At 37.8% G+C, this 21,546-nt stretch overlaps 3 protein-coding genes across 3 annotated transcripts; all 3 read left to right on the top strand.

The window, feature by feature from the left end:
• The first annotated feature begins 1,354 nt into the window (after positions 1-1,354).
• Positions 1,355-4,243, top strand: LOC115687147 (uncharacterized). Its single transcript, XM_030612618.2, has 4 exons — positions 1,355-1,539; positions 2,481-2,625; positions 2,925-3,018; positions 3,638-4,243. Exons 1-4 carry the CDS (start codon positions 1,448-1,450, stop codon positions 3,820-3,822), a joined length of 516 nt encoding a protein of 171 aa, XP_030468478.2. The 5' UTR covers positions 1,355-1,447; the 3' UTR covers positions 3,823-4,243.
• A 6,400-nt stretch (positions 4,244-10,643) lies between these two features.
• On the top strand, positions 10,644-12,221 carry LOC115668647 (protein FAR1-RELATED SEQUENCE 5-like). The gene has a single exon (XM_030590062.2). The coding sequence runs from the start codon at positions 10,644-10,646 to the stop codon at positions 12,219-12,221; it is 1,578 nt and encodes a 525-aa protein (XP_030445922.2).
• Positions 12,222-12,728: 507 nt separating this feature from the next.
• Positions 12,729-19,735, top strand: LOC130140060 (uncharacterized). Its single transcript, XM_056318419.1, has 5 exons — positions 12,729-12,778; positions 17,082-17,375; positions 18,279-18,429; positions 18,746-18,839; positions 19,467-19,735. The coding sequence occupies exons 1-5, from the start codon at positions 12,729-12,731 to the stop codon at positions 19,733-19,735; spliced, it is 858 nt and encodes a 285-aa protein (XP_056174394.1).
• The last annotated feature ends 1,811 nt before the right edge of the window (positions 19,736-21,546 follow it).

Genomic DNA, 21,546 nt, shown 5'->3' with positions numbered 1-21,546 from the left:
TAAAGAAAAAGGAAAGGGAAGTTTATCAATATACCTTGTCAAGAAACTAGATTGAAAGTGAGCTTGAACTTTGATTTTTTTTTTTTGTTGAAAGAGAGCGGAAAAAAGAAAAATTTGCAACTTGAAGAAGTGGAAGGAAGTGATGTTCACGCCCAAGAAGAAGAAGAGATGCTTTTTAGCCTCTTGTCTTCCAGAATTTTGCCACAATGAAGAGTAGTTTGGGGTCACATTAAATGGATTGGATTAAAAATAACAATACCAAATAACTAGAGTTATATTTAGATAATTAGTTACTAGAGTTAAAAAAAATGTAATATGTCATGCATGAGGTCATAGGCTTAGGTTCAATGCGTTTCAATTAAGGCATGTGGCAAAAATAAGGTGAGAGTTAAGACATTTGTCCATGTTAATATAGTGACAAATGGCATAGTTTAATTGAAAAGGGGGAGATATTAGGTTATTTTAGGTAGATACTATATATTGCGGTAAATAAACAGAGAAATCGATATTCGTTTACAATGCCAATAAATCAGAAAATTATTGTGAAATCGCTAAAATCATTAATAAAAAGTATAAAACAAAAGTGACATCTTAACTCAATAAAAATTTTAATGTTTGAAAATCATTCGATTATTTTGGAGCTTATCAGTCCTCGTTGACAATTACTAAATTAATTTTATTACCTTAATAACTCTCACTACTTAATATCTTAAATATCGTAAACTACGAAGAAAATTTCGGATGTCACAAGAGATGTAAAAAGATTTTTCTCTCTTTTGACGCCGTGACTGAAATATCGAGAATGCAGTGAATTATCTAGCACAATTATAGTGGTGATAACCTGCAACTTCTTTTTTGGTGGGGTGTCTAAACTAGAGGTCCGACGGTTGTGAAGCTTGAACTAAAGAACATACCAATCGAGTTATTTTAGGCACGCTAGATGGTTGTGAGGCTCGAACTAAAGAACATTCGAACCAAGTCGTTTTGGACATGCTACGAGAGGTAATCCGTTTAATCTCTACGATCTTTCGATTTTTGATTAAAACGCACGAACAACGTTTTTGGAAATACATGTATAGTTTTAATTTTTTGCTGTGTATATATTTAATTTTAACTATGTATGGTCGTAGAAAACCAAGACCTTAAGACGTGAAGCAGTTTAAGGAACTGATCAGGTCCCATGATTTTGAAGTATGGTCTTTGTTCCAAATGCACGCACTAGTGTCGATTTGGGATACCTTGTCGGGGAAGGTGTGTCGAAAAGCCACCTTGTCGGTGAAGGTATCCGAAATCGTTCCCGCGATCAACCTACAAAAGACACTTCACTTGGGAAGGATTTTTGGCACGCCCTCGTCAATCTCTCCTTCCAGTTTCGGCCAGTCATTGCAAGCCTCCTCCTCCTCCTCCTCCTCCTTGCTCTGCTTCTGGCTGTGCCAGCCCGGGGAAGATGGCGGCGACTTGGGGCTCTTCCCTTCTGGGTCTAGTTCCCTCCGAGCTCAAGATCGGGAAGGCCATTCGTTCTCTCCTCGAGTCTGCGAAGTTCGCTCTCTTCTACCTCTCTCTCCCTCTATCCTCCTGATATGATTCTTTTCTCTTGTTTTTTTTTTTTGCTTGCGACTGTGTTTCGATTCCTTCGTTTCGCCTGCGTATTCGGAAATTGTAAAGATGTTCGACCCGGAATAGGAAGAATGTAAGATTGCATCGGGATTGAAGTTAGACTGCTTCTTTGCTGCTGAAGAACTTTGGCATGTGCGTGATGAACCGCATTGTTTTGTTGTGCTAAAGGGTTATGTCCAAGATTGTTTTTCCAGTGCTGTCCGACAGAGTTGTGGATGGATGAAAAACGAAAGTCGTGCTACAAGAGAAGTACACTCGCTAATGATTACCTCTGTTGATGAATTGGTCGCACTGCGTCAAATTGCACGAATGAGCGTTGCTCATCGTTTTTCTGGTTGATGCAATTATTAGAGAATGGTCATGATACTTATAGCCGATGCATCATAGAGGAACAATGGGGCAAATTTGATGAAATTTGACTACACCCTTTTAACTTGGAGCTCTACCTGAAGGTCTTGCCAAGCGAAAACATGATCCGGACATGTTTGGAATGAGGCTGTGGGAAGAACTAACTAATTCCCAAAACATATGAAAGAAAGCATTTGATGAACTGAAATGTTGAACCGTTCACTTTCCATTTCTTTCTCTTCTCCCTTCTGCTAAATATGGTAAAGTATACTATCAGGCTTCGACCTTCATTTTTGTGAATTGCCAGTCTCTGTTTTGGTCAGTGATGTTTTAGTTCCTACAACAACAAACAGACCAAGCCTTATCCCACTAATAGTCTCGTTTGTCAAATAACAATTAAAGAAACACGTCCCCATATCCAAAAGCTGGTGTTCCATTTGCTATATTTTGCTATGATATATCTCCTACATGTGTTCGAACATGATTTCTCGCTGATTAGTTTTCGTTTGAACGAGCCTCTGGCAGAGCGCTTCTTCATTTGGCTCAGAGCAAAACTGGACGTGGTTTTTCGGATGTAGGGATCCGAGCATATTGTTGTCTAGTGGACTGGGGAGAGTTCGGCATGCCCTTCATCTGCTGCAAATGGAGCCAGTTATTAAGGTGCCATATTCTCGAATTGATGTATTGTGCGATCCTCTAGTAAATTGGTTTCTTTTCCAGGCCGGGTCATGGTTTAGTTTTGGATAAATAATGAGACTAAAACCTGAGCTAACCAAGAACAAGCAAATTAGATTTACCAATTTGATTACATTTTCGTGGAAATTAGCACATTCACACTATAGTACATCCTAATTCGAACTGTGGAGCTGAAGCTTGATCTTTTCTTCTTTATCATCCTTTGTCGTTATGCTAGAACAAATCCTTAACCGAGTTTTAACGGGAGGTTTATCTGTTTGTAGAGATTGGTTATCTCGTTAGTCTTGGAAAAAGCTTTCTGGAGCGCCATTATGAATAATCAGTCGGTCAAGAAGTTCCAGGAGTTGCTCCTCTCAGGTTAGTATGGACAACCAACACGAGTATATGCTAAGTTAGCATATTGCTTGGATCTTTTAACATCTTGTCGTCACCAAAAATGTTTACCATAGGAACACAAAAGGTATTTGGAACAGAAGAAAAAGTTAATTCGTTGCAGTCTTGAGATGCTTAGTAGTGTAGGAGATAAATGAGTCTTGTAAGTTCCTCTTTGTTGGTAAGTGGCACGACCCAGTGGCCAGTTAAGACTGCAGTCCAAATGGGTGCAAAAGGTGGGTAATTGGGGATGCATATCATTTTGATCTTTAGATAATTATGATCGAGGGAGGGCATAAGGGTCTTACGACCATTTGATCAGATTAAAGTGGAATAAGATCGGATAATGAGTTTAAGTTCATCTTCTGATCATGTCTGTCCAAAGAAGTATAGTAGTTGTTATATCAAGCGCAACCAAGATTGAGAAGTTAAGAAGTTTAAAAGTAGTGAATCGAAACTGATTTTATAGGAGTCAAATCTGCATGAATGTTTTGGAGCATATCTTGATTTTCTTAATCACCAACAGTAGCACATTTTGATTGTCTGCAACCTTTTCTTCGTGGGAAATAAAAAATTCTCAAAGTTGTTACCGTATGTTTTGCAGATAAAACAGAAAGCCCTCAGATTTATGAGGAAGTAGACTGGGGTACGAACGATCTGCAGAGGATCTTGGACATCTTGAAGGACAAAATCGTGGAACTGATTGAAAAATTCAAGCTTCTTTTGATCAAGATATTGCAACCTTCACAGCCGCCCAAGCCAAAAGCTATGGCTGACGGGTCGAGTTAGAGGAAAAAGTTGGATCGTCCTTGCTACTTTAGGTGCTAATCATCTTGGTTGTAGTGCTGGCATGAGTACGCGTTGCTTAATGATCAATCTATGTATCAATTCTACCCAGATTCGCGACATGGTGCACTTCGAGATGTGATAAAGGTGTACCGATTTGCTTTTGACCCTGAGTTCCCCTCAGTGCTTGTATATGAATGTGTGAACAGATCGCAAGAGGTAAAAGTGTTGCTGCTGCGCTTAATTTCAGTTTTCCCAAGAATTTCGCCATGGAACCTTTCTGATTAGGGACCTCACTACATATGAAGCGTGAGTCGAGAACTTACCGACAGCTAGAGATATGTACAGAAAATGCTGAATGTCTGTTGCATGAGCAGCGACATTTCCGGCACACTAGCAATAATAGTTCACTGTTTTTGTTCAAGAGGAGTGCCGTTTACCTGCTTTCCAACATTTCCTAGTAGTATATCTTAGCAAACAGCGATTCGAAATTTCGTGATCTTGTACATTCACGCCAATCTTTCGGCAACCATGTGTATGGTGTTTTAAGTCAATGCCGATGGTCAAGTTGGCAAGCGTTCTCCTTCCTGCTAAACACGTTAGTCCATGTTCTGCAAACACAGACAGAAATAATGCACATGGGTCGCTGTCCAACAATGCCGAGGGAAATTGAAACGAGTTGGTTTCTTCAAGTTCGCCTCGGCAACCACAGGGGTGTAAGTTTTGCAGTTCCAGGTCTCCCAGAGAACATGGACTGAACATCGCTAAGAAAAGAACCCAAGAGCCAGCGAGGGAGAGATGAACTTTGCTTGGCATTACCACTATCAGCGTCGAAGCGTTTCGAATCCCCAATGCTGCTACTGCTGCAGGTGATTGCCGGGTATTCGTTTGGTAGCAATGTGTACAATGCCAGGCGAATGCAAATATAATCAACACTTGCCATTTCACCCTGGAAAAACAACTTTAGCATCTACCCCAGAAAATGAGTACCGAACACTTCAAAAGATTGAAAGGCAAACACTACATTTTCTCATTAAAAGCACTTCAAGCCAATGCAATCTTGAGAAGGCAAGCCAATCCCAAACTCACTCCGCGCTGCCATGCGTCATGCGAAACACGGCTCAAAAGTGCCAAGAACCAGACTATCGACAGTCAACAACATGACGGTATTCGACAATATTATCCATTTGAGCATTCCTGTATTGCTTGGGGCCACAAAAATAGATAGCTAAGATATGGGCAGAACAGGATGACTTGATACTCAAGTGAGACTTGGAGCATCCATTTCTAGAGTGGAGGGAAAAATAACTCCAAGCGATCCATGTTGTCTCCAAGTAAGAGTTCATCAGAATCAGTTATCAAGGCTGCAACAAGGTAATGACAACCTCAGCAGATATTAGACCACTATGACAAAAATCAGAAAGTTACATCACGCATCTGAAGATCAAAGGTTCAAGACATCCACAATTTTGGGCCCATTCATTCACGTTCTGCAGCAGAACCTTGGGTTGCAAGCTTCTGAATGCGTGATGAAAATTCCTCAGCCTGCAAATAGTAAAGAGAGATCAGTCTTCTTACTTAGGAGAAAAAAAACTTTACCACTTGCGTATTCTTCAACAATCAAAAAGAACCATGCAATAGAAAAGCAGGAGGACCCGCAGCAAGAGGAGGCACAAAGACAGATTTTTACTTCACACACACACATATATAGAGAGAGAGAGAGGGTTAATATCACGAAAAATCCCAAATTGATACATTTGTGATAAATTTACTCAAAACTAATTTTTTAACCACCAAAAATCCAAACTGGTACACCCGTGATAAATTTACCCTATGTTAGTTTCCGTTAAATTTTATCGTCAAATTGCCGAGTTAAATAACACGTGACAATTGACGGATGTATCAGTTTGGGGTTTTACATGCAGTTTGTGATTTTTCGTGGTATTCATCCAATTTAACGGAAGGTAAATTTGATACAAATATACTAGTTTGGGGTTTTTTGTGGTAAAAAAAATAGTTTTGGGTAAATTTGTTACAAGGTGTACCGATTTGGAGTTTTTTTATGATTAAAAAATTAATTTATGGTAAATTTGTTACAAGTGTACCGGTTTGGGGTTTTTGTGGTATTAACCCATTTATATAAAGCGGGGCCTAATACCTAAAAACCTCAAACTTTAGCCTTTGTCCCAATTTTACCCTTTGTCTCATAAAAAACCTCCAACTTTAGGTCATGTCCCAATTTTACCATAAACTTTTTTGTTCCATAAAAAACCCTCAACTTTAGATCTTGTCCCAATTCTACCATAAAAATTTTTTTGTTTTATGAAAAACCCCTAACTTTAGGTTTCGTCCCAATTTTACCCTAAAATTTTTACAGTCTTAAAAAAAACCACAAATTTTTACTTGAGTCACAAGTATGCCCACATTAACCCTCATTCCAAAATTTCTCGTTGGAAACCAGAGATGGAAAACTCCTGAGCACAAGCTGTTTAAGTGTCCCGAGCACGAGTTGTTCGAGCTTCTCGGGTGCTAGAGATGGAACATTCCCAAGCATGAGATAACAACGAGCACAAAATCGCTAAGGGCGATTTTGACGAAGGGTTAATTGAGAGCAAATTTGGGACTCAAGTAAAAGTTAATGATCTTTTATAAGACAAAAAAATAATTAAAGTGAAATTAAAACTTGACCTAAAACTGAGAATTTTTACGAGATAAATAAAAAGTTTAGGGTAGAATTGGTACCGAACCCAAAATTAAGGGTTTTTTATGATACAAAAAAGATTTAGGGTAGAATTGGGACTATATCTAAAGTTGTAGGTTTTTTTTAGGACAAAAAAAATTTTAAGGTAAAATTGAGACATGACCTAAAGTTGGAGGTTTTTTATGAAACAAAAAGTAAAATTGGGATAAAAGTTAAAGTTTGAGGTTTTTTTGGGTATTAGGCCTATAAACTAATGTAGATGGTACAAGCACTAATTTGTGTTGGGTTGTGATTCATACTCCCCTCCGACAGGAAGGCAGAGGGGTCCTCCTCCCTGGTGAGCGGGCGGGGTTCCGGTTTAGTTTCAGCAAAGAAAAGAATTAATTTACTGGTTTATTATTCAATAACTTTTGTCTTACAAACTCCAATGAAATATAGATTTTAGATAAAAAGGTACGATCCTCAGTTTTAATTATTAGTAAAAAATTACATTTAATATGACACTACTAAAAAATATCCACGTACTCTATAGTGAAAAAATAAATTGAATTTGCGAAGAAGCTAATGCTATTCTAATTTCTCTAATTTACGTCTATATAATAATCAAAACCTGCTTTGAGTGTTTTAATAAAATGTATATTTTATCTAACATAACTCTATATTGGCAAGAAGTTTGAGAACAAAACTCATACAAAGGTTATATAGAAATTGCAATCATTGCTAATAATATTTTCATCCGGGCAATTACAAAACTGGTCTCCGCACTACTCCACTCTTCAATCTTGGCCCTCGTACTTTATTTTGTGACTAATTGGGTTCCTAAACTAATCTCCGGTCACAATTTTAAGATAAATTTAATATGTCCGTCCAAATATTGATGGAAAATGAGAGTAAGGATCGTAGATATGCACGTGGAGCTAACGTGGAATAAAAAATAAAAAATTAATTGAGGAGAAATTACAAAAATGGTCAATATGCCATTGTCGACATTCAAAGTTTGGTCCCCTCACTTTATTTTGTGATGGATTTGGTCCCTAATCTAATTTCTTATGTCGATTTCAAGTTATTTCCCCTCCAAATGCATGCATAATTTGGTGGTTAAGTGTTCAATCGGTATGATAGTACATGTGAATTTGAAGAATTGGTCGAGAACAATTCATATATGCAGAGAAACTTGCACATGTGGTTCTAGCCGGGCTAGTCTTAGGTTTCTAATAGGCCGGTGCTTGTTGCCAGCATGCATGTCCAAGTCTACATGGGCTAAATCCGTCAGGAGCATGTCTCTAAGTGCTAATCATTGAGGGAGAACCTGTTCATCAATTGTTGCACTAATTTTGACTTGTAGACACCCTAGGTTAATTTTTAGCACTAGGGTAACATTATTTGTTTGCACTTTGATGGAAAAGTACGAAAATTAACTTAAATTAAGACCGAAGATTATTTCAACTGGAAATTAATTTAGGGACTAAATCCGTCGCAAAATAAAGTAGGTTGATCAAACTTGAATAGTATCTTAAAGAGGACTTTCAAAGATTTTTAAGCAAAGAAGTTTCCTTTTGAAAGATTCGAAAGGAAAGCTCAAATAAGCAAGCCAATCCTTAAGTATTGCAAAGTAGATGAATGATTCTATACATGTCTCATAGGAAAATTACCGAAAATACCTTAAAAACTATTATACGAATGTCAATTCGATTCTAAATATTTTCATTTGGACAATTCAGTCCTAAAGGTTTTGATAGATTTACCAATATAGTCATTCCGATCAATTTTGGCCATTTATCACCGACGTGGACGCTGGGCTAAACGTTTTGATAGATTTACCAATATAGTCATTCTAATCAATTCTGGCCATATATCACCGACGTGACGGGCGTTGATAATTTTGATAATTTTTTTTTTTTTTCCACTTTTCTTTTCTTTCTTTTTTTGTTTTTTTTTTCTCTTATCTCTCTCCGGCGGGCCATGGCCTCGGCGGTGGTAGTTGGGCCCTCGCCTAACCCAAATCTAGCAAGTGCACTACGAACCTCACCTGGCCCAGATCTAGCGAGGGCGTTGCAATCCTCACCAAATCTGGGTGAGGGGCCATAAGCCCTCGCTGTGGCCGGTGAAGGCTTCGGGCAAGGGTCGCAACGTACTTGCCGGCCACACTAAAAAAAAAAAGAGAAAAAAAAAGAATAGGAAAAAATAAAAATATATTTAAAAAATTATAAAAATTGTCCCGTCAATGTCGGACCATGCCATGTAGGATGATCGGTGTCCACATTAGCAATTCATAGTCAAAAATTGGCCGTAATAATTATATTGGCAAACCATAAAAAGGTATAAAACTAAATTATCCAAATTGAAGAGTTTATAATTGAATTAATATCCGTACAATATATTTAACCTTACCGGGCAGTGGGGGGCCAACTTTGGCTACTTCAAGAGAAAAAGAAATGTTGGGGGCGGATATGATCACAAATGCAAGCTGGCACCATTATGACGGCGAGGCTGTGGTTGATATGGGTGGAGGGAGGCGGCGAAGCGGGGAAAGAAGATGTAGGGGCAAATGGGTGTACGGTGTCGATGGGGTTCGGGTTTTTTATAATTGAAGTGCAGTTTCTCATTTGTATGGATGTATATGTAGGTGATGAATGTGAATTGAGCAAATGCAAAGGCCTTTAGATTAAAAAGGTTTTTTTTAAATGTAAATAGTATTTAGTAAACGGTCGTGCTTTTTCCACTCCTCTTATGGCTTAGACACTCCCTTTTTTGTTGTTTTGACCATCTTATCTCTTGTGGGGCCCACTATTTATGGTACAATTTTATATAATTTTTATTATTATTTGGTCAACTGTTTTTATTTTGTTTCTTCTTATTTTTTTCATATGGGTCTTACTTTTCTTCTTCTTCTTCTTTTTACGCTTTCCACTCATCTCTCTGTTCTCTCTTGCACGCTTTCCACGCCTCCCCCTCCTCTTTCTTCTTCCACAAACCCGTCGTCCTTTGTTTATTACCTATGATGCCAAACCCATCATCCTCTACACTTTCGCCGGCAGCGGCATTGGGCTCATTGGTGATCTCCCCAACGAGTGCCTTTTCTCCGCACGCAGGCTCTTCTTGCACCATGGAAGGTGATTTTTTTTTGTGATATTGAGAAGCACCGCTTCTGTCTCTTCCCTTTTTTTAAATTATATATTTTTGTCTCTTCTTGCACATGTGAGAGTGTAGAGAAAGAAAACATGTGTAGACATAAAAGTCGAGGGCAATAAGTGAGTTGTGTTCTTTTAGATGATATGAAGCCAGATTCGAATTAGTGGTTTGATTTGATTGCAATTTTCAGCATTGTGTTCAGAGTGTTGAAAAAAAATTATGCTTTCATAGATTAATTTCGTGGAACATAGTGCTACAATGTTGCGTTGGTTCTTTCAATTGTGTTGCAGCTGTTGCTTTTAGCCCTAGACTATAGTTGTGTGCAGAATTGAACTTGATTTCTCAACAACCATTTCGAAATTGCGCATTTGTTGGAATTCATCATTTATACTTGTTTAACCCATTGTTTTACTCACTCATACACTGTTGGTAATTAAATATTGTGTTATAATGGGTAGGTGTAGATAGTTTGCCATTATAATACTAAGAAAAGAGTTTCTATTTTAATTGGGCATCCACTTGATTCTCTACAGATAATATTCGAGAGGACCCAAATTGCTTGAATGCATCTATTGATGATGAAAATGTGAATGGAGAAGAGCAATCGATCATATTAACAAGTTCATTTGAAACTTTATCCGGTAATTTTCTAACTCGAGAAGATCTTTTGAGAAGTGTGCGAAGCCATCTTCTTGCTCAAGGTTATGTCATCTCTATTAAAAGGTCAAAGAGAGACAAATATGTTCTTCTTAGGTGCGACAGGGGAGGTAGTTATCGTGATCGACATAATATTTATGTTGCGAGTCAAAGACGAAAGACCGGATCCCGTTTGATTAACTGTCCTTTTGACGTCTGTGGCTATAAAAAGAAGAATGGATCATGGTCACTCAAAGTAGTGAATGCATCACATAATCATGATCCTTCAAGTGATATGTCAGGACATCCTACTTGTCGTCGATTCTCTAAAGTTGAAGCTTTGCGGGTAAAAGAGATGTCTAAGGCCGGTATACCTCCTCGCCAAATTCTTTCTTCCTTGAGACAAAGTAATCCCAATGTTCAAGCTATTGCTAAAACTGTTTATAACATGAAAGCGAAATTCTGCCGTGAATATCTGAATGGTCGCACTATGATTCAAGCTTTAATGGATGAGCTTAGTATAGGTGGATTCATCTACAATTTTAAACATGATGCTGAGGGTCACTTGACGCATTTATTTTTCTCACATCCTATCTCCATGGCACTAACGAAGAGTTTCTCAAGTGTCTTTGTAATGGACTGTACTTACAAGACTAATAGATACAAAATGCCTTTGTTGGATATTATTGGAGTTTCCTGCTTTAATACATCTTTCTACTCATGCTTTGTCTTTTTGAGAAAGGAGGAAGAGGAAGATTATGTTTGGGCTTTGACAATGTTTAGCAACATATTGGGTGTTGATTGTCAACCTTCAGCTATTGTCACTGATAGGGAGTTGGCATTGATGAATGCAGTTCGAATCGTTTTTCCTAAAAGTGCGAATTTGTTGTGTGTTTGGCACATTGAGAAAAATATTGTGGCAAAATGTAAACCTCAGTTCGAAGAAGGAACACATTGGGATTCTTTTATGTCTGATTGGTCCAAGGTTTTGAACTCCAAGACTGAAGCAGAATATGATGAAAATATTCGGCAATTTGAATATAGTTGTATGGAAAAGCCATCAGTTGTTAACTACATAAAAAATACATGGCTTCCTTTCAAGGAGCTTTTTGTGACAGCTTGGACAGACTTGCACATGCATTTTGGAAACCGGGTTACTTCAAGAGCTGAAGGGGCACATTCGACTTTGAAAGCATATCTACAAGTTTCAACAGGGGATTTAGTTGAGGTGAAAAAGAAGATATGCCTTGCAGTTGAGAATCAATTTCAAGAAATCAAAAGCAAATTGTCAAGCGAAAAGGTAAGAGTTCCTCATCATCTTCATATTCCTCTTTTCAGGAACTTGATTACCCGTGTGTCAGTATTTACTTTAGACAAGCTTTACAAGCAAACTGAGATTGCTAAAAGTAGGGTTGAACTACCTCCTTGTACCGGGCATTTTGTGCAATCCATGGGACTTCCATGTGCGCATGAGATAAGATTTAGGTTTTCCGATGGTTTACCTCTTGATATAATTAATCTACGATGGAGGCTCGATACAAGGTCCTTTTTGGACGGTGATATTACTCAAAATTATGAAGAAGATTCATTCAAGCAACTACTTCATGAGTTGGAAAGGAAGTATCAAGAATGGCCGCTTTCCAAAAAGGAAATTGTTCGAAAGCAAATTGAGCATTTTATTCGAGCAAGTGATACTATCTTATATGAGCCCCAAATTACATCTCATAAAGGTCGTCCTTCTAGTTCAAAAACTAAAGGAGAAGCAACTTCTACAAAACGTGATCCTTCGGCATTTGAGATTATTGAAAAGAGGAAGAGATGTGGTACTTGTAAATGTTATGGTCATAATAGTCGGACATGTAAATCGAAAGGTGAAGATCTCGGATCAAACACACAGTCAAGAACCATTGGAATTCATGGTGATGAAATATAGGCACAATGAATTTTCTTGAGGGGAGCCAAGCAGCTGAGTGGACAATATTTTTTGTTAAGTTGCATACGCAACTTGTTACTTTTCTTTATTTGTTTTATGGAAATTTTCATGTATTTAGAATTGATGTTTTGGTGTAAGATTTTGCTCCTCTTTTTGTGCTTTTTCCAGTGACTTGCAGAAAGCTTTCAACTTATCTTTGCATTTGAATGTTTTGTAAGAAAAAAGTTATGACTTTGGGTTTTCATATCTAGGTCGATTACATTAAAACCTCATTGTTAACTATGACAATGAGATCAACAAAAAATACCATTCTTCAGGTTTCGGCTACAAGCATCTTTAGATTTTCAAAGATGGAACGAACACCAAATCATGATTAGTATCTAGATAAAGGAGAAAATCAAGAAATATGAGAGACAAAAGCTCTCAAGAACATGCACTATATAGATGACAAATTAAATCAGTTTGTTGGAGCCTTCCCATAGATACTAGATATGTTTGTCAACGACCATGAACTCGGCTGTTAATAGCTATAAAAGGAGCACGGGTTTTCTCTGCCAGTAATGGGGAAAACTGCGTTAGAGAAAACACCAAAAAAACCCAAAAGAAATATGATTTTCAATTCTAATATGAACTAGGCGATCAATTGCAAATACATTTGATGGTAGCAAGCTACAAAACTCCCTTCAAGTTTACAGAGCAAACTGTGAGGCAAAAGAGATTTGTAGGAAAAAGAAGAACAAGAAGGAATGGGAGGCGTAGAAAGCGCGCAAGAGAGAACAGAGAGAGAGAGGAGTGGGAGGAGTGAAAAGAAAGAAAAAGGAAAGTGAGACCCATATGGAAAAAAAAAAAAAGAGAAACAAAATAAATAGAATTGACCAAATAATAAAAAAGGATTATGTAAAATTGTACCAAAAGTAGTGGGCCCCATAAAGGATAGGACGGTCAAAATAACAAAAAAAGGAGTGCCTTAGCTACAGTGGGAGTGGAAAAAGCGCGGCCCTTTAGTAAATCGTAATTTTAAAATATATTGAGAAACAACTTTGATTTGAATGATGTCCGGAAAAGTCACACTATGCAAATCACTTTTACTATTTTTTTTATAAAAAAACTCAAAACCGGCAAAGAATTAGGTAGCGCATGATAACCATTCTGGTTCTATCCAGAATTAGTTTTCTGTTCCCAGAATTAGCTTTAGATCAGAAACCCGTTTGGTAACGCAATTCCATTTTTCTATTTCTGGAACAACTTTTTGTTCCAGAACCGATTCTGAACCAGAAATCCGAACAAAAAAAAAGTAGGTTTTCTATTTCTAGACCAAAAATGAGAATCATTTCTGAGAGAACTATTTCTTCAAAACACATGTTCATCTGGAAGTCACGATCTTTGAGGTGAGAAAAAAAAAGCAAAAAATCAAAAATTTCAAAATTTCATAGAATGGTTTAGAATATGTGACTACCCACTTTAAGCGAAATTTAAATTTTTTTAGGTGCCGAAAAAAATATAAAAAATAAAAAATAAAAAATTTCACAAAATGGCTTAAAATACCTATGGCCACCAACTTTGAGCAAAATTTAATTTTTTCTAGATGCCAAAAAAAATAAAAAAATAATCAAAAAATCTAAAATTTAAAAACTTCACAGAATGTCTTAGAATACCTGTGGCCACCCAATTTGAGCGAAATTTAATTTTTTTTAGGTGCCGAAAAAAATTCAAAAAAGCAAAAAATAAAAAACTTCAAAACTTCACAGAATGGCTTAGAATACATGTGGCCATCCACTTTGAGCGAAATTTAAATTTTTTTAGGTGTCGAAAAAAATAAAAATAAAAAATTTCAAAACTTCACAGAATGGCTTAGAATACCCATGGCCACCCACTTTGAGCGAAATTTAATTTTTTTTAGATGCCAAAAAAATAAAAATAACCAAAAAAGCAAAAATTTTAAAACTTCACAGAATGGCTTAAAATACCTGTGGCCACCCACTTTGAGCGAAATTTTATTTTTTTTAGGTGCCTAAAAAAATTTAAAAAAGTAAAAAAGAAAAAATTTTAAAACTTCACAGAATGGCTTAGAATACCTGTGGCCATCCACTTTGAGCGAAATTTAAATTTTTTAGGTGCCGACAAAAATAAAAAAATAAAAATTTTAAAACTTCACTGAGAATTTTATTAGAATACCTAAAATAATAAAAACAAAAGCACCCTTTTTGAGCGAAATTTAATTTTTTTTAGATGCCAAAAAATTAAAAGCAAAAATTTCAAAACTTCATAGAATGGCTTAAAATACCCGAATAAAACCCACTTTGAAAAAATTTTATTTTTTTAGGTTCCTAAAAAATAAAAAATAAAAAAAAGCAAAATTTTAAAACTTCAAAAATTCTTAGAATACCCAAAATTGAAAAATTCGAAATCCACTTTCAAAATGTCGAAATATAAATTTTTTTTAGGTGCCGAAAAAAATAAAAAATAAAAAAATTTCAAAACTTCACGAATTGTTTAGAATACCTTGGCCACCCACTTTAGTGAAATTTAATTTTTTATGTGTCGAAAAATAAAAATAAGCAAAAAAGCAAAAATTTCAAAACTTCACCGAATTTTTTTAAAACACGTGCCACCAACTTTCAAATGAAATTTTTTTTAAGGTGCCCAAAAAAAGAAAAAAAAATCAAAAATCAAAAATTTCAAAACTTCACAGAATGGCTTAGAATACATATGGCCATCCACTTTGAGTGAAATTTAAATTTTTTTAGGTGCCGAAAAAATTAAAAATTAAAAAATCAAAAATACCATTTGGGCACCTAAAAAATTAAATTTCACCCAAAGTGGTATTTTTAGGCATTCTTTTGTTCAAAGTCATTTCTCGTGAAGTTTTAAATTTTTTGATTTTTTTGTTTTTTTTTTTTTTCGACACCTAAAAAAATTTAAATTTCACTCAAAGTGGTGGCCACGCAGTATTCTAAGTCATTATGTGAAGTTTTTTTTTTTTTTGAAAAAATTTATGATTTTTTTGCCTTTTAGTTAAATTTTTCTTTTTTTTTTTCGACCTCAAAAATTAAAATTTCACTCAAAGTGGATGGCCACGGGTATTGTAAGTTATTAAAATTTTGAAATTTTTGAGTTTTTGAATTTTTTTAGGCACCTAAAAAAATTTTAAATTTCACTCAAAGTGGGTGGCCATGTATTCTAAACTATTCTATGAAGTTTTAAAATTTTGATTTTTTTTTTTTGCACCTAAAAAATTTAAATTTCACTAAAAGTGGATGGCCACAAGTATTTTAAGCCATTCTATGAAGTTTTGAAATTTTTGATTTTGTGATTTTTTTTTTGAAAAAATTCAACAAATTTCCTATTTTCCCAAATCTGAATTTTTTATTTTTGGAAATTGTGATGAATTTTTCTAGAATTTTTCAATTTTTTTGGAATTTTTGAATTTGTTTGAGATTTTTAGGAATTTTTTGGATTTTCTAATTATTTTTATTCCATTTCTAAAAAACATGGATTTTTGTTCCAGGAAATAGAATTTTGTATTGTTTATCAAACGGGTTTTTTTTTCACCTCAAAGATAGAAATTTTGTTATGTTATCAAACCAAATGGTTCTCACTTTTGTTCGTAAATGAAAAACCAACTTTTTTTGTTCGTTATCAAACGGGTTTGCTTTTTTTCGAAGCAACTTGTCCCGAAATAAAAAAAAAATCTATTTCCGTTTTTGCCAACTCATGGAACAACAGAATTGGTTATCATTCGCTACTTTCGTTAGTGACCAACCAACGAGGCCAAATCTGGTTGCCAGCAAACTAGATCTGGCAAGGAAAGCCTTGCCTATGTTGCGCCCCAAGTGATGCGGCCTAAGGTCGTAGGACCCCAAGCGGCGATCGCGTGGGTCGTGCTAACCAAGTGACGACTAATTGGGTTTGAGCAATCTAGGTGAGCATCACCTAGGTCGCGCAACCCCTCGCCTAGGGTCAAGCAACCATTGGTGACCGTCAGCCGATCCTGCGCAACTCTCGATGGAGCTTCACCTACGTAAAGAAGATGAATAGAGCTTACAAGGGCAAAATCGGAAATCAAAAAAATTGATGATGGCAATTTTGGAAGAAATTTTTTTTACTAACCCTAAAGTGAGCTTTCCGAAAATTCTGAAAGCCCAAATTAGGTAGGGACTTGCCTTGGGCTTTCAACTTTCATAAGGTTAGCATTTGGCTTAAGGGTTGGGCGAAAAATTTGTCAAACACTCGTAATTTTTACTCAAGGGGCTTGACGCCCTTTGGAAAAGTGATTCCCAAATGGTCGAGCCTATTTCCTTCATATTATTAAGTTTTTATTCAAGTAATTTTTATGTTTAAGCTATTTCAATAAGTTTTCATTGTGGTAAGTAACTTCTATTTATCAATTTCCCCATCTTCTATCTTTTTTTTTTCTTTTAATATTAAGCCGAGCTTCAAAGTTTCAGTTAAGAGAGAGATATTAAATGGAAAGGATAATGACACAAACAGTTCTTAAACTTTGGTATAACATGTAATGTGGTCTTTTAACTTTTGCCTAATATTCAATATGGTACCTAGACTTTTAATTTATTTAATGTGGTTCCTGACTTTTGGTATATGTTTAAAGTAGTCCCCGAACTTGAATTAATAAAAAGATTACATTGAATATTTTTATGTAGTTCAAAAACTAAATTAAATATGTACTAAAAATTTATAAATGATAATAAATAAATTAAAAATTTAGGTATTAGGTTATAGTTCAACCATAGATAAAATTCGGAAACTGTTTCTGTCGTTTTCCTAAGCAGAATCTCTGAATCAGTCAAGGTCAAAGTGGAGCGGAACTCAAGTGGAATGATATTCCCCACTACGGTGAAGTGGGACAGGTGGTCATCACCTTCCCCAACAAGCTATCAGAAATGATTCCATCCATCCCTCCCAAAACTTTACTCCATCTCCTCCGGACATCTTCCTTCCTTCACCATCTTCTCCCTCAGGAAGCATCGATAATAACAACCTTCCAGTTTCAGCCCGCCATTGCAAGCCTCCTCCTTGCTCTGCTTCTGGCTGTGCCAGCCCAGGGAAGATGGCGGCGGCGACTTTGGGCTCTTCCTTTCTGGGTCTGCTTCCCTCCGAGCTTGAGATCGAGAAGGCCATTCGTGCTCTCCTCGAGTCTGTGAATTTCTCTCTCTCTCTCTCTCTCTCTCTCTCTCTCTCTCTCTCTCTCTCCTCCTGATATGATTTTTCTTTTTTACTTGCGACTTAGGAAGAATTAAGATTGCATTGGGATTGAAGTAAGACTGCTTCTCTGTTGCTGAAGAACTTTGGCTTGTGCGGATGAACCACATTGATTTGTTCTGCTAAAGGTTATATCCAAGATTGTTTTTTCAGTGATGTCCCAGGCTTTGACAGAGTTATAGGATGGATGAAAAGGAAAGTCGTGCTAAAAGAGAAATACACTCGCTAAAGGTGTATCGAATTCTTTGCAATTTAGCCTCCTACGAGTTTGATGAGCCAACAACTAATCCATAACGGCTACCTCTTTTGATAAGTTGGTCACACTGCATCGAATTAGGCAAATGGGCGTCGATTCTTGTAGCCGATGCATCATAGAGGAACAAAGGGGCAAATTCGATGAAATTTGACTACACCTTTTAGCATGGAGCCCTGCCTGAAGGTCTTGCCAAGCGAAAACATGATCCGGTCATGTTTGGAATGAGGCTGAGGGACGAAATAACTAATTCCCAAATCATATGAAAGAAAGCATTTGATGAACTGAAATGCCGAGCCGTCCACTTTCCATTTCTTCCTCTTCTCCCTTCTGCTAAATATGGTGAAGTATACTATCAGGCTTCGAGCTTCTTTTTTGTGAATTGCCAGTCTGTGTTTTGGTTCCTACAACATCAACAACAAGTCAAGCCTTATCCCACTAATAGACTCGTTTGTCAAATAACAATTAAAGAAGCACGTTGCCATATCCAAAAGCTGGTGTTCCATTTGCTATATTTTGCTATGATATATCTCCCACAAAATTTCATACATGATTTCTTTCTGATTAGTTTTCGGTTGAACCAGCCTGTGGCAGAGCGCTTCTTCATCTGGCTCGGATCAAAACTGGATGCGGCTTTTTGGATGTAGGGATCCGAGTGCGAGCATACTGTTGTCTAGTGGATGGGGGAGAGTTCGGCATGCCCTTCATCTGCTGCAAACGGAGCCAGCTATTAAGGTGCCATATTCTCGAATTGATGTGTTGTGCGTTCCTCTAGTCAAATTGGTTTCTTTTCCGGGCTGGATCATGGTTTAGTTCTGGATAAATAATGAGACTAAAACCTGAGCTAACCAAGAAGAAGCAAATTAGATTTACCAATTTGATTACATTTTCATGGAAATTAGCACATTCACACTATAGTATGTATTAGAATTGTGAAATACATCCTGATTTGTACTATGGCTCAAGCTGAAGCTTGATCTTTTCTTCTTTATCATCCTTGGTCGTAACAAATCCTTAACGGAGTTTTAACGGGAGGTTTATCTGTTTGTAGAGATTGGTTATATCGGTAGTCTTGGATAAAGCTTTCTGGAGCGCCATTATGAATAATCAGTCGGTCCAGCAGTTCCAGGAGTTGCTTCTCTCAGGTTCGTATGTGCTTAACCAAAACAAGATTATTGCTTCACTGGACTCAACTTAGCATATTGCTTGTATCTTTTGACACCTTGTCCTCACCGAAAATGTTGTTTACCATAGCAAAACGGTGGTATTCAGAGCAGAAGAAAAAGTTACTTCATTGCATTCTCGAGATGCTTAGTCGTGTGGGAGATAAACGAGTCTTGCAAGTTCCTCTTTATTGGTAAGTGGCACGACACAGTGGCCAGTTAAGACTGCTGTCCAAATGGGTGCAAAAGGTGAGTAATTAAGGATGCATATCAGTTTGATCTTAAGATAAATATGATCGAGGGAGGGCATAAGGGTCTTACGACCTTTTGATCAGATTAAAGTGGAATAGGATCGGATAACGAGTTAAAGTTCATCTTCTGCTCGTGTTTGTCCAAAGAAGTATCGTAGTTGTTATATCAAGCGCGACCAAGATTGAGAAGTTAAAAGTAGCGAATCGAAACTGCTTTTATAGGAGTCAAATCTGCATGAATGTTTTGGAGCATATCTTGATTTTCTTAATCACGAACAGTAGCGTATTTTGATTGTCTGCAACCTTTTCTTGGTGGGAAATAAAAAAATTCTCAAAACTGTTACCGTATGTTTTGCAGATAAAACAGAAAGCCCCCAGATTTGTGAGGAAGTAGACTGGGGTACGAACGATCTGTGGTGGCTCTTGGACATCTTGAAGGACAAAATCATGGACCTCGTTGAAAAATTCAAGCTGCTTTTGATCGAGACATTGCAACCTTCCCAGCCACACAAGAAAGAAGCTACGGCCGAGTTAGAGGAAAAAGTTGGATCGCCAAGTGAAGTTTTCAGTGATGGAGAGCATCGGCTGGGAGCAAAGAAATCTCAGCATATGGGGGACTCAAGATAAAGAACAAGAAAGCGACGCGGGCTCTCCCTCTTGAGCGCAGATCTGAGCTCGGCGGAGGCGGAGGGGCTCGGGATCCAGCAGCCGAGAGGGAGGGGCTCTTGGGGGAGGCGATGTGCCAGATGCAGATCCGAGCTCGCAGCGACGCGGGGCTCTCCGTCTTGGGCGCAGATCTGAGCTCGGAGCGACCGGCGGGGCTCTTGGGAGAGGCGGAGGCGGAGGCGGAGGCGGAGGCGGTGGAGAAAGAGAGAGAGAGAGTGTTTTGGCTGTTCTTCCCCAGGAGTGCAGGTAAAGAAGGGCCTTGGAAATTGAAAAGAGGAGAGAGAGAGGGGATGTTTTAGGCGGGAACTTAATTTTTCAGCTCTGTCCCCACATAGAGAAAAGAAAGCCTTTTTTTTAATTTTTCAGCAAGTCCAACTTAGCGCCACGTGTCTCCCGTTGAGTGGAGCCAACTAAGCTCATGCGCGCCACGTAGGCGGATGACCTGGCGTGCGCTAACCACTGAATATTTTCTCCTCGCAGAGGGAGTGCCGGAGCTTCACGGCCTTGGCGAGGCCGATGTCGGCGTTGTGGACGAGGATGGGCTCGAGGTGAGCCCAGTACCACGAGCCCTTCCCCTTGACGGCCTTTGACCATAGCATGACAAGCCCCTCGTAGCGCCTGTTCACGGCCCCGGCCGTCAGCTCGTCGGCCGATGCCGACATCGAGACCGAGTCCACCTGGGCCGGCGACGGCGGCTCCGAGCTGTTTGTGGTGGCCGCCATTAACCAAACAGGTCGTTCAAGTTCCGGTCCTCGCTTTTTTGTTGTTAGAGCGGGTTCAGTCGCCGGAAGTTCGGTCTCCGGCGAGTGTCCATGGCCGACTCCGGTGATCTGGTGGGGCCTTTTGGTGGTGGGTCATCAATTGACTTGCTTCTTGACGGGAAGAAGAAAGAAGAAGCAGTCTCACAGAGAAGGGAAGAGAGAGAGCGGAAGAAGAAGACGAGGAGGACGGGAAGAAGTGCAAAAAAAGATAAAAAAGAAAAATCGAAAACCGAACCGAACCACGTTTTCGGTTCGGATCATATTTGGTTCGTGTGGTGTTTTGGTTCGGATCAAGCACACGTCTAAACGGTTCGGTTCGGTTCGGTTTTCCTAGACACCCAAACCGAACCGAACCATTGACACCCTTACTTGCCGGCCACAGAAAAAATAAAAAGAATAGGAAAAAATAAAAAAATATATTAAGAAATTATAAAAATTGTCCCGTCAATGTCGGACCATGCAATGTAAAATTATCGGTGTCCACATCAGCAGTTCATAGTCAAAATTGACTGGAATAATTATATTGACAAACCATAAAAAATTATAAAATTAAAATGTTCAAATTAAAAAGTTTATAACTAAATTGGTATACAAATAACATATTTGACTTTACCGGGTGGTGGGGGGCCAACTTTGGCTACTTCAAGAGAAAATGAAATGTTGGAGGCGGATATGATCGCATATGCAAGCTGGCACCATTATGACGGCGAGGCCGTGGTTGATATGGGTGGAGGGAGGTGGCAAAGCGGGGAAAGAAGATGTAGAGGCAAATGGGTGTATGGTGTCGATGGGGTTCGGGTTTTTTTATAATTCGAGTGCAGTTTCTCATTTTGGATGGATGTATACTTAGGTGATGAATGTGAATTGAGAAAATGCAAAGGCCTTTAAGTTAAAGGGATATTTTTTTAGATGCAAATAGTATTTAGTAAATCGTAATTTTAAAGTATACTGAGAAACAACTTTGGTTTAAACGATGTCCGGAAAAGTCACACCATGTAAATCACTTTTACT

This window comes from Syzygium oleosum, unplaced genomic scaffold (assembly GCF_021117445.2).
Source record: "Syzygium oleosum isolate NSW1041296 unplaced genomic scaffold, Sole_v2.1 Sole_v2.15, whole genome shotgun sequence".
NCBI lineage: Eukaryota > Viridiplantae > Streptophyta > Magnoliopsida > Myrtales > Myrtaceae > Syzygium > Syzygium oleosum.
Note: the sequence above shows the minus strand (reverse complement) of the source record. Positions and strands in the feature narration are given on the sequence as shown.